The 12,967-nt window shown below is 46.3% G+C and overlaps 1 protein-coding gene across 4 annotated transcripts in view; it reads right to left on the bottom strand.

Annotated features, from left to right (window-relative positions):
• Window positions 1–12,649, bottom strand: part of GDPD1 (glycerophosphodiester phosphodiesterase domain containing 1) — a 47,569-nt gene extending 34,920 nt beyond the window's left edge. For 2 of the 4 annotated variants that reach the window (XR_016223796.1, XM_089317300.1), the window contains exon 1: window positions 12,351–12,649. Coding sequence is in view for 2 of the 4 variants with exons in the window: in XM_089317300.1 (XP_089173426.1) it covers window positions 12,351–12,492 (142 nt within the window). In the remaining 2 variants the exon portion in view is untranslated. Of the gene's footprint in view, window positions 1–12,319 lie in introns of all 4 variants that reach the window. The other 2 variants (XM_070060990.2, XM_089317304.1) reach the window with 2 other exon arrangements.
• Window positions 12,650–12,967: the final 318 nt, after the last annotated feature.

Below are 12,967 nucleotides of genomic sequence, written 5' to 3'. Positions count from 1 at the left end.
GCGACACTTTTTTAAAAAAATAAATATTTATTTACTTGAAAGGCAGAGTTACAGAGAAAGGAAAAGACAGAAAAAAAGAAATCTTCTATCCATTGGTTCACTCCCCAAATGTCTGCAACCACTGAGGCTGAGGCAGGCTGCAGCCCAGAGCCCATAACCCCATCCAGGTCTCCCACTTGGATGGCATGGGTACAAGTACTTGGGTCATCATCCTCTGCTTTCCCAAGTACATTAGCAGGGAACTGGATCAGAAGTGGAACAGCCAAGACTTGAACCTGTGCTCATATAGAAATCCCATGCCGTGGCTTAACTCACTGCACCACAATGCCTGTCCCTGTTTAAATCACCTTGACTAAAGGCACTATGATGTAGTTGTTGAGGGTGAAACGGGAATTAAGATGCCTGGTCTACTCAAGTATACTTAATACTTACTTACAGGGCAGGCAATCTGCTTAAGCCACTGGCTAAGACACCCACAATCCATACTGGGAAAACTAGATTCAATACCCAGCTTTTGCTCCTGACAATAGCTTCCTGCTAATGCAGACTCTCAGAGGCAGCAGTGATGGCTCAACTAACTGGTTCCTGCCACCAACACCGAAGACCCAGACTAAGTTCCTGACTCCCACCTTCACTCCTTTCACCATTAAGGACATCTAGGGAGTGAACCATAGGGAGGGAGCTCTCTTTTTATCTCTTTGCGTCTCAAATAAACAAAAATTTAAAAATATACTTGTGTGACCTTGTGAGCTTCTTTATCTGTAACAATGAAGGACTGGCACAATTAAATGAGTTAACATGCAAAGTGCCACAAGCTATAAATTCTAAAAACTGAAAGTTTCTAATATCTCTGAAATTAGTGTACATTTTCCAATGGGTAATGTGTGATAGCTTAATTAGCAGTCATTCCTCTTCACAGTACATAAAAATAGTGCATCTTAACCAAGTTAAGATAACTGTGTGGGGCCAGTGCTGTGGCACAGCAGGTAAAGCCGCCACCTGCAGTGCCGGCATCCCACATGGGCACCGGTTTGAGTCCCGGCCACTACACTTCCGATCCAGCTCTTTGCTATGCCCTGGGAAAGCAGCAGAGGATGGCCCAAGTCCTTGGGCTTCTGAACCCACGTGGGAGACCCAGAACAAGCTCCTGGCTCTTGGCTTCAGATCAGCACAGCTCTGGCCGTTGAAGCCAACTAGGGAGTGAACCATTGAATGGAAGACCTCTCTCTCTCTCTCTCTCCTTGCCTCTCCTTCTCTCTCTGTGTAACTCTTTCAAATAAATAAATAAATCTTTAAAAAAAATAACTATGCATCTTATAATTAAAATAAGGTTCAATGAAATACTATAGTGGAGGCCGGCGCCATGGTGTAGTGGGTTAAGCCCCCGCCTGCAGTGCTGGCATCCATATGGGTGCTGGTTTGAGTCCCGGCTGCTCCACTTACCATCCAGCTCTCTGTTATGGCCTGGGAAAGCAGCAGAGGATGGCTCAGTCCTTGGGCCCCTGCACCCACGTGGGTAGCCCAGAAGAAGATCCTGGCTCCTGGCTTCAGATTGGCCCAGCTCCAACCATTGCAGCTGCTTGGAGAGTGAACCAGTGGATGGAAGACCTCCACCTCTCAAATAAATAAATATGGGGCCGGCGCTGTGGCACAGTGGGTTAATGCCCTGGCCTGAAGCGTCGGCATCCCATATGGGCAACGGTTCTAGTCCCGGTTGCTCCACTTCCGATCCAGCTCTCTGCTGAGGCCTGGGAAATCAGTGGAGGATGGCCCAAGTGCTTGGGCCCCTCATCCGCGAGGGAAGCCCGGAAGAAGCTCCTGGATCCTGGCTTCGGATCGGCACAGTTCTGGCTTTTGCGGTCAACTGGGGAGTGAACCATCAATGGAAGACCTCTCTCTCTCTCTCTGCCTCTCCTTCTCTCTCTGTGTGTAATTCTGACTTTCAAATAAATAAATATATCTTAAAAATAAATAAATAAATATTTTTTTAAAAAGTACTATAGTGAACATTCAGTGAAAGTAAAGGATCCTGCTATTATTATTATTATTATTATTACTGCCATTATTATAGTAACTACTAAAGGCTGGGTAATTAGTAAACATCCAATAACTGGAGTAATTAATATTGCAATGAAAAAATGGCATAGATCTTAATGTGAATATACTGAATGATAAAAAATTAATATTATATGCCTGGTAAAGAGTAAGTTAGTAGGGCCAGTGCTGTGGCACAGTGGGGCTGTGGCACAGTGGGCTAAGCCTCTGTCTGTGGCACCAGAATCTAATATGGGTGCCGGTTCAAGTTCCGGCTGCTCCTCTTCCAATCCAGCTTTTTGCTATGGCCCGGGAAAGCAGTGGAAGATGGCCCAAGTGCTTGAGCTCCTACATCCACATGGGAGACCCCGAAGAAGCTCTTGGATCCTGGTTTTTTTCTTTTCTTTTCTTTTTTTTTTTTTTTTTTTGACAGGCAGAGTTAGAGAGGGAGAGAGACAGAAAGAAAGATCTTCCTTTTTCCGTTGGTTCACCCCCCAAATGGCCGCTACGGCCAGTGCGCTGCAGCCGGCACGTTGTGCTGATCTGAAGCGAGGAGCCTGTCCCCCTGGTCTCCCATGCGGGTGCAGGGCCCAACACTTGGGCCATCCTCCACTGCCCTTCCAGGCCATAGCAGAGAGCTGGACTGTAAGAGGAGCAACCGGGACAGAATCCAGTGCCCTGACCGGGACTAGAATCCGGGGTGCCAGTGCCACAGGCAGAGAATTAGCGAAGTGAGCCACGGCGCCGGCCAGATCCTGGTTTCGAATCAGCATAGTTCCGGCTATCTGGGGAGTGAACCAGCAGATGGAAGACCTTTCTCTGTCTCTCCCTCTCTCTGACTGTAACTTTACCTCTCAAATAGATGAAATAAAAATCTTAAAAAAAAGAGTAAATTAGGGCCGGCGCCGCAGCTCACTAGGCTAATCCTCCGCCTTGCAGCGCCGGCACACCGGGTTCTAGTGCCAGTCGGGGTGCTGGATTCTGTCCCGGTTGCCCCTCTTCCAGGCCAGCTCTCTGCTGTGGCCCGGGAGTGCAGTGGAGGATGGCCCGAGTGCTTGGGCCCTGCACCCCATGGGAGACCAGGAGAAGTACCTGGCTCCTGCCATCGGATCAGCGCGGTGTGCTGGCCGCGGCAGCCATTGGAGGGTGAACCAACGGCAAAAGGAAGACCTTTCTCTCTGTCTCTCTCTCTCACTATCCACTCTGCCTGTCAAAAAAAAAAAAAAAAAAAAAAAAAAAGAGTAAATTAGCATTATACATACTAGCTAAAGGCTTTAAAATTTTTTTAAGATTTATTTTTATGTATTTGAAAGGCAGAGTTAGAGAGATTGAGAGGGAGAGATAGAGATCTTCCATCTTCTGGTACACTCCCCAAATGGCCACAATGGCAGTGGCTGGGACAGGCCAAATCCAGGAATCAGGAACTTCATCTGGATCTCCCACATAGGTGCGGGGGCCTAAGGACTTGGACCATCTCCTGCTGCTTTCCCAGGTGCATTAGCAGGGAGCTGGATCAGCCAGGACTCGAACTGGTGCCCATATCAATTGCCAGCATCACAGGGAGCAGATTTACTTGTTATGCCGCAATGCCAGCACCTAAAATATTTTATTTCATTTATTTATTTTTAAAGATTTTATTTATTTATTTGAGAGGTAGAGTTACAGACAATGAGAGGGTGAAACAGAAAGAAAAGGCTTCCATCTGCTGGTTCACTCCCCAAATGGCTGCAACAGCCGGAGATAGGCTGATCCGAAGCCAGGAGAGCCAGGAACTTCTTCCAGGTCTCCCACGCAGGTGCAGGGGCCTAAGGAGTTGGGTCACTTCTACTGCTTTTCCAGGCCATAGCAGAGAGCTGGGTCGGAAGTGGAGCTGACAGGACTTGAACCGCTACCCAGATAGGATGCCGGCACTGCAGGCGGCAGCTTTACCTGCTACGCCACAGAGCCAGCCCCAAAAGCTGTTTTTTAAAAAAAGATTTTTATTTACTTGTTTGAGAGGCAAAGTTACAGAGAGGGGGAGAGACAGAGAAAAGTCTTCCAACATCTGGTTCACTCCCCAAATGGCTGCAACGGCCAGAGGTGGACCAATCTAAAGCCAGGAGCCTGTAGCTTCTTCTAGTTTCCCAAGCAGGTGCAGGGGCCCAAACACTTGGGTCATCTTCCACTGCTCTTCCAGGCCATAGCAGAGAGCTAAAATGGAGAGAGAAGCTGCAGGACTAGAACCGACACCCATATGGGATGCAAGCACTACAGGCAGAGGCTTAGCCCACTACAGCACAGCACCGGCCCCAAAAGCATTTTTTTTTTTTATTTGAAAGGCTGAGTTACAGAGAGAGAGAGAGAGAGAGAGAGAGAGAGAGACATCTTCCATTCACTGGTTCACTCCCCAAATGGCAAAAATGGTGAGGGCTGAACTAGGCCAAAGCCAGGAGCCTACAACTCCATCTGGGTGGCAGGGACGTTGGGTGGCAGGGACCCAAGGACTTGGGCCATCGTCTGCTGCTTTTCCAGGCACATTAGCAAGGAGCTGGATCAGAAGCGCTGCAGGCATCCTCCCCCTGTGTCACAGCACTGGCCCCAGAAAACTCTTTTAAAGCAAGTATGGGGCAGAAGTTCTACCCACCAGTACCTCTGTTTCCATGTAGTAAAGGAAAACTGTATCCTAGTCCCCAGGAAGGGAAAGAACTGAGGATCACTTGTAATGTTTCCCTACCCCCTTCCATACTACCCTTCTCCATGAGAGTCAAATGACTTAGGACAAAGGGCTGCCTGACCATCTGTGATTCAACCCTTCAGAGTCCTCTCAACTTGTAGTGGCCCAATCTCAAAAGAAAAACATCTCTGTTCATGTATACATAAAGTGTGCCATGGTAGGCCCTGCCAATGCAGGAAAAGGCTTCCATTTTAGTGCTAGATTCAGAGAAGGAATCAGAGCCCAAACAATGAAATTAACTTTTTAGCTTCCATTTACCTGATCCCTGCATTTTATTTTAACTAAACTGATTTCAGACTTGGGAAGGAAATATAAGCAGTGTTAGAATTCTGAAATCCCAGTGGTAAGTACTTTGTCTTATATATCTTTTAGAACATTTTCTCAAAACAGTGTTCAAGAAACAATTATTACATTTGAAATTATACTGTGTTTAAAATTTGTTTCAGGGCCAGCACTATGGTGCAGCAGGTTAACGCCCAGGCCTGAAGCACCGGCATTCCATACGGGCACCAGTTTGAGATCCGGCTGCTCTTCTTCCGATCCAACTCTCTGCTATGGCCTCAGAAAGCAGTAGAAGATGGTCCAAGTCCTGGGGCCCCTGCACCCTCTTGGGAGACCCGGAACAAGCTCCTGGCTCCTGGCTTCTAATCAGCGCAGTTTCGGCGATTGCAGCCAACTGGGGAGTGAACCAGTGGATGGAAGTCCTCTCTCTCTCTGTCTCTACCTCTCCTCTCTCTGTGTAACTCTTTCAAATAAATAAATTTTTAAAAAAATTTGTTTCGGGGCCGACGCTGTGGTGCAGCGGGTTAACACCCTGGCCTGAAGCGCAGGCATCCCATATGGGCGCCAGTTTGAGTCCCGGCTGCTCCACTTCCTATCCATCTCTCTGCTATGGCCTGGGAAAGCAGTGGAAGATGGCCCAAGTCCTTGGGCCCCTGCACCCACATGGAAGACCCGGAGACTCCTGGCTCCTGGCTTTGGATTAGTGCAACTCTGGCTATTGTGGCCAATTGGGGAGGGAACCATCGGATAGAAGACCTCTTTCTCTCTCTCTACCTCTCCTCTCTCTGTGTAACTCTGACTTTCAAATAAATAAATAAATTTAAAAAAATAAATAAAAATAAAAAAATTTGTTTCAAAATAATCTGGGTGTTAGGGATGCAGATGAAACAAGATTGGTGATAAATCACTAATTGTCTGCATCAGGGTGAGAGGTTCACGGTTCACTTTAGATTTCTTGGTTCACTTTCTTGTATCTTCTGCTACTTTAGAATGTGTGGGTCTTTTTTTTTTAGTATTTATTTATTTATTTTAAAGACAGAGTTACAGAGAGGCAGAGGTAGAGAGAGAGACTTCTTCCATCCAATGGCTCATTCCCCAGATGGCTGGAAGGGCCGAAACTACACAGATTTGAAATCAGGAGCCAGGCTTCTTCCGGGTCTCCCACATGGGTGCAGGGGCCCAAAGACTTGAGCCATCCTCTACTGCTTTCCCAGGCCATAGCAGAGAGCTGGATGGTAAGCGGAGCAGCCAGGACTCACAATGGCGCCCACATGGAATGCTGGCACTGCAGGCAGCGGCTTTACTTGCTATGCCACAGTGCAGGCCCCTTTTGTGAGTTTTGAATGTGCCATAACAAAAAAAGTCAAAAGACGTTTACTGTTTGATCTTTTGGTTTTATGGAAAGATGGTAGGAAAAAGATAAGACTGCAATTTACTATTCTGAAATAAATTTCTTCACAGTCAACACGATTTTTACTAATATTTACCTTCCAAGTCTGTCTATTCATGTCTCCTATATCTGCTTTCAATACTAATTTTAATTGTAATTAATTTAAACCTAACAGTTCAAGCATGCACTCTTTTTCTTTTTTAAGATTTATTTATTCATTTATTTGAATGAATACACAAAGGAGAGGCAGAGAGAGAGAGGTCTTCCATCAGCTGGTTCACTCCCAGTGGCCACAATGGCCAGAGCTGAGCCAATCCGAAGTCAGGAGCCAGGAGCTTCTTCCGGGTCTCCCACGTGGGTGCAGGGGCCCAAGGACTTGGGCCATCTTCTACTGCTTTCCCAGGCCATAGCAGAGAGCTGGATCGGAAGTACAGCTTCCAGGACTTGAACCAGCGCCCATATGGGGCGGCAGCTTTACTCGCTATGCCACAGCGCCAGCCCCTAAGCATGCACTCTTAAGATCTTGCATCTATTTTATAAGTTTATTAAACTACCTAGTCATTAGTAAAATATTGAAGAGGTGGTCAAATATTAATCATTAATAGAAACCAGACTTTTATGCTAGTGCTTCATATTTTATCTCATTAAAATACAATCACCCTATGAGTTAATCTTGTCTAAAAAAATACGGCTAAGGCCACAAGGTTGGTAAGGAGAACGAGGATTCAAGCACAAGCAGTATGATTTCAAAGCACAGGCTTTTACCACCAATGCTGAGCTTTGCAGCTTCCACTCAAACAGCACTTTTATTTCAGCTTTACAGGTAAGTTATTCATATTGATCCTAACTCTTATACTCTTTTATTTATAAAGCTTGAAGATAAGCCCCACAATGAGAATACAAATTACCTGTTAGACTCACATGGTAGAAAAGCCTGTAGAGTAACCGAGGGACTAACCAGTAAGTACGACATTCCTCTCCAAGGAGTTACTGATGTGTTCCTATTTAATTATTTTAATGTGTTGTGTCATAATTTCAATCATTTTTATAGAGCAACATTTAATTTTTTCAAATTTAGAGTTAAAATTTAAGATACATGTATTTTATAAAAATGGCCATCAGTGAAAAAAGTACCTTTTAGTTTACTAAAGTTTACATTATTAAACAGGATAGCTCTATTAAATAAATGATAATCCACTGCTAATAAACCATCAGTAGGAGTTTATGAGCCAGTTGGAAAAAAAATAATCTTCGCCGGCGTCGTGGCTCACTAGGCCAATCCTCCGCCTTGCGGCGCTGGCACACCGGGTTCTAGTGCCAGTCGGGGCGCCGGATTCTGTCCCAGTTGCCCCTCTTCCAGTCCAGCTCTCTGCTGTGGCCCGGGAAGGCAGTGGAGGATGGCCCAGGTGCTTGGGCCCTGCACCCCATGGGAGACCAGGATAAGTACCTGGCTCCTGCCATCGGTTCAGCGTGGTGCGCAGGCTGCAGCACACCGGCTGCAGCGGCCATTGGATGGTGAACCAACGGCAAAGGAAGACCTTTCTCTCTGTCTCTCTCTCTCACTGTCCACTCTGCCTGTCAAAAAAAAAAATAATAATAATCTTCATTGATAAATAAGGAAGAGTTCCTCAATAGTAAGAATGAAAGAGGGGCCGGCGCTGTGGCACAGCAGGTTAAAGCCCCAGCCTGCAGCACCGGTATCCCATGTGGGTGCCAGTTCGGCCCTGGGAAAGCAATGGAAGATGGCTCAAGTGCTTGGGCCCCTGTACCCATGTGGGAGACCTGAAGGAGGCTCTTGGCTCCTAGCTTCAGATGAGCTCAGCTCTGGCTGCTGTGGTAATTTGGGGAGTGAACCAGTGGAATGGAAGACCTCGCTCGCTCGCTCTCTGGCTTACCTCTCACTGTGACTCTGTCTTTCTAAATAAAATGACTCTTTAAAACAAACAAACAAACAAAAAGAATGAAAGAACAAGAGCTGATGAGAATCAACATCCCAACATAAAAAAGTCTCAGGTACAATTGCATACTGCTACTTCCAGTGACTCTTGGAGCCTCAATTTTCTCAAAGTTCAAGGCCCAGAAGCACTAAACAGTCCAAGAGCAATCCTTCCCTTCAAACTATCACCTGCCAGATCAGTCAGTGGCAGGAGGCCCAGATTGTGACAGTGCCCTGCCTTGAGACCAAGGATAAAAGATTAGGAGGAAAGGTGGGGATTTGATCAAGTTACGGATACTTTTTTTATTTTTTGGTACTAAGCCCTAATAAAGAAAGCACTTTCTAAAAAGTCTGTTGCTTAATTCAGTTGGCCCATAGAGATAGGTTAGGGAAGATTAAAGCAAATTATTTCCCTGCTATTTTTATTTCTCCAGCTAAGTCAGTGGGCATCTGGAATTTTGATTCCAAATGTAGGAAAATAACTCCTTAACAGATATACTTTATAATTTAATATGTTAATATCTCCAGATGCCAGTCTGAGGAACTATTTTTATTTTTCACCTCAATGTCTTACAAATTTTCTACAATGAACATATCATACAACTGGAAACACATGTTAAAAATATGAATAAAATTTATAATCCCATACAGAAAAAAAAGTCTTTGAGAGTATCACTTGCTCTTCATTTAATCCAAAGGACCTATTTTTGGTCCGAGGGGTGTTTCATCAAAACATTGTAATTATAAAAAGTATTCTTTGGTCAAGTAAATTTGGAAAACAAAGGGAAAGCATTTAGTATGTAGAAGACAATTAGCAAATGACTATTATTTTTTTTTTTATTTGACAGAGAGAGTTAGACAGTGAGAGAGAGAGACAGAGAAAAAGATCTTCCCTCTGTTGGTTCACCCCCAAAATGGCTGCCACAGCCGGAGCTATGCCAATCCGAAGCCAGGAGCCAGTTGCCTCCTCCTGGTCTCCCACGCAGGTGCAGGGACCCAAGCACTTGGGCCATCCTCCACTGCCCTCTCAGGCCACAGCAGAGAGCTGGACTGGAAGAGGAGCAACCGGGACTAGAACCCGGCGCCGGCCCCCCAGCTATTATTTTTTATCATGTGCCAGGAGCTGTATGTAGAGGCTAGACACAATAATAAATAAATCTGATCCTTGCCCTGAGAAACTTATACTCTAGTAAGGGAAGTAGATGTATTAACAGATCCTATTAAAATATAATGCAGGGGCCAGCATTGTGGCATAGCAGGTTAAGCTGTTCCTTTCAATGCCAGCATCCCATATCAGGGCACTGGTTCAAGTCCTGTCCCAGCCGCTATGCTTCCAATCCAGCTCCCTGCTAATGCACCTGAGAAAGCAGGAGAGTATGGTTCAAGTACGTAGGCCCTTGGCACCCATGTGGGAGACCCAGGATAGAGTTTCTGGCTCCTGGATAGAGTTTCCAGCCCCAGCTGTTACAGCCATTTAGGGAGTGAACCAACGAATGGAAGAGCTCCTCTTCCTGTCTCTCCCTCTTTCTCTACCTTTCAAGTAAATAAATAAGTCTTAAAAACACATGTGTAGGGGGCCTGCACATATAGTGGATAAAGCTGCTGCATGCAGCACTGGCAGCCCATATGGGCAATGGTTTGAGTCCACTTCCAATCCAGTTCCTTGCTAATGTGCCTGAGAAAGCATGGGAAGATGGCCCAAGTCCTTAGGCCCCTGAACCCACATTGGAGACCTGGATGAAGCTCGTGGCTTCAGTCTGGCCCAGCCCTGACCATGGGAGCCATTTGGGGAGTGAACCAGCTGATAGAAAAGATGCATCTCTCCCTTTCTCTCTCTTTCTGTGTCTGTCTCTCCCTCTCTGTAACTCTGCCTCTCAAATAAATAAACAAATCTTTAAAAAGAAATATCAGGTAGTATCAGTTAAGGCAATCAAGGAGCCCAAATGTTAGCAAATTCACAGAGACCAGTGATTGCTATTATCAGTGTCCAAGACAAAACCTAAAAACAATCAAGGATTGTGACTCCTTCCCAGGCACCTGTGTCTCTTATTCTCCAGAGATTTAGCATCTTGAGTTACAAAGTGTTTATTGATAAATATCTCCCCCTTTGTTCTGGATTCAACTGTATTACTTGGTGCGTATACTCCAAAATAATGGATTACGCACTAACATATGGGAATTTACTATAGTTCTAGTAGGACCATCAAATAGGTAAAAGAGATTGAGTCTACAGATAATTACCAAGCTTCCCAAAAAGGCTCAGTTACATCTCTGAATATGTAAATACCACATGCCATATTAACAAATAATGAATGGGAGTTTTAATATAAGGAGTGACACTGAAATTACTTAATACTTAGGAAAACATTTTTTAAATATTTCCAGCAATAAATGAGAATTCAAGATCTAGCTTATCCTTTGATTCTAGCTGTGATATTCTAGCACATAATTTTTAACTTCTATGGAGTGCTGATTTTTTTCACCTGTAGAATTTCAGATTAACATGTTTTTTTCTTTTAAAATAAAATGTAGATCATTCATAATGATAGCTTAGATATTTTTTTTTTTAGCTATAGTTTGGTTTTGATTTGTGGTTTTTAGTCAGCACTTTTGATAAATTGTTAAACACAAGTGCAGTGTGTATTGCTTATCCCCAGAATTGAACAGTGCTCCCATGACAACAACTTGGATACTAAAAGTTGGTCCCTAGTTCTAACGGCTGAAGGCACAGTGGTAGCTGTTATGTCATCCTACAGTTAAACCATGTATCTATTAAAATGCAGATTAAACCAAATAAACAATAACACAACATAGTTAGTTAACAACCCTTTAAGACCGATGCTTTTCATGAAGGGGAGACTAGACAACCACAGAAGCCACTTATCAGAACTGTTTATCTGATAAAATGATACAGATTATGTAGAAAAATGATAATGTGCTTCTGTGGCATTTAAAGCTTATTCCTAATACTTACTAGAAAAGGTATAACAGCACAAAATCAAGATTTTTACTGTAAATTCCTAAAATTCGCCATTTCAAGTAGTACACTAAATCCAAACAGTTTTAACCCAGTGAAGAACACTTAAACTTGATGAAATAATCCGATCTCATAAGGTTCTTTACAGTATGCTTGAAATGTAATGAAGTCACATTATTACACAATAATGAAGAGGCAAAGATTTGGACTATTATCTGGGGATTAGAAGAGGAACTACCTAGGCTCCTTTTAGCATGCTACTTTTCCAGAAAACAAATAACACCACCTATCTGCTCTCTTTAAAGGACACTGTCCTGTCATAAACGAAATCCACGTGTCACTGCTAGGATGCAGGGTGGTGCTCAAAAACCAAGTGCAAGGCTTGAAGCCCTGGGAACCACGACCCTCCAGCTCCTGCTCCAGTTTTCAGCCCAAGCTCTAACTGTGACCTTGGGAAACGTCTCGGGCTCCTGTACTGTTTTCGCCCCTTTTCCCAATTCAGAGTGCCGGGGGCGTGGAGGTGGGGCCGGCCCCAGGTACCGTGCGCAGCCGGGCTGCACCCGCTGCAGGTGCACACAGGTCCTCAGCCGGGCCCGTAGCCCCGGCTCTCCCCTCGCTCAGCCGCCGGCTCGCTGCGAGCAGTCCGTGCCCGGTTCCCCGCGTCGGTGCCCTCGGCTCCGCACCGCGTTGCCCCCAGTGCTTTGCGGCGCTGCCAGGGAAGGAGGTAGCTCTCCGGGAAGCGCTCCGTGCACCCTCACTCTCACCCCGCTCGCCCCCCTCAGAAGCCCCCGCCGCGGCGCTATCTCGGGATGCCTTTCTTTCCCTTCCCTTGGGGGACCTCCTCTTCCCACAGCCTTCTCCTCAGAGGGCGCCTTCCATTCCTGCAACCGCACTCTTCCTCAAACCCTCACGTATTTCCATCCGGCTGCCTGCTGGGGGGCTCCCAGGGACCTCAGCTCCCGCTCGGCATAAAGAAGCCTCCCCCACCTCCGCCATGGGCTCCTGGGGACCCTCTCACCTCCGCGGTGAGAGATGTGTTTACTGAGGAATCGCTGCTTCTTTCTCTGGTGCAGCAAGGTCGGGTATTTCAGCAGCAAGAAGGAGGTCACCAAGTACCCTCCGAGGGTAGACAGGAGGTAAAAAGCCGCGGTGGACGACATCTCAGTTACCGAGCGCCAGGTCCCCCACCTCCGGGCCCTCTGAACTCAGCCGCAGCGGTCACAACGGCTGCGGCGGCGGCGGCGGCAGCTGCTCGAGGTCTGCTCGCCCCCCGCCGGTGCGAGCGGCGCAGCGCACTTGTCCGCGCCGGCCCACGGCGCAGGCGCAGCCCGACCCTAGCGCCAAGCAACAAAGGGGCTCCGACACGCAGGCGCAGTGCGGTCCTCGGGGTAAGAGCCTGCGGAAATCCTGTAGTGGGCGCTGGTCACCCAGCGTTGCGGTTGGGTCCTCGGTGCTTTCAAGAAGCGCCGCACTGAGGCGAAAACTTGTAAACCTGGGAGTGTCTTTGTCTTAGAATAATAGGAAAGCCCACATCACGATTCCTCACTTCCCAGTGCCTTCTCCAGGAAATGCATGGAATTCTTACCGTTGGAAGCTTGCTAAAACAAATAATAAATCCTCCACTTGTCTAGTGAG

This window comes from Oryctolagus cuniculus, chromosome 17 (assembly GCF_051225735.1).
Source record: "Oryctolagus cuniculus isolate XC-2025 breed Fujian yellow rabbit chromosome 17, ASM5122573v1, whole genome shotgun sequence".
Lineage (NCBI taxonomy): Eukaryota > Metazoa > Chordata > Mammalia > Lagomorpha > Leporidae > Oryctolagus > Oryctolagus cuniculus.
The sequence above is the reverse complement of the archived record's forward strand: the minus strand, read 5'-3'. Positions and strand labels throughout refer to the sequence as shown.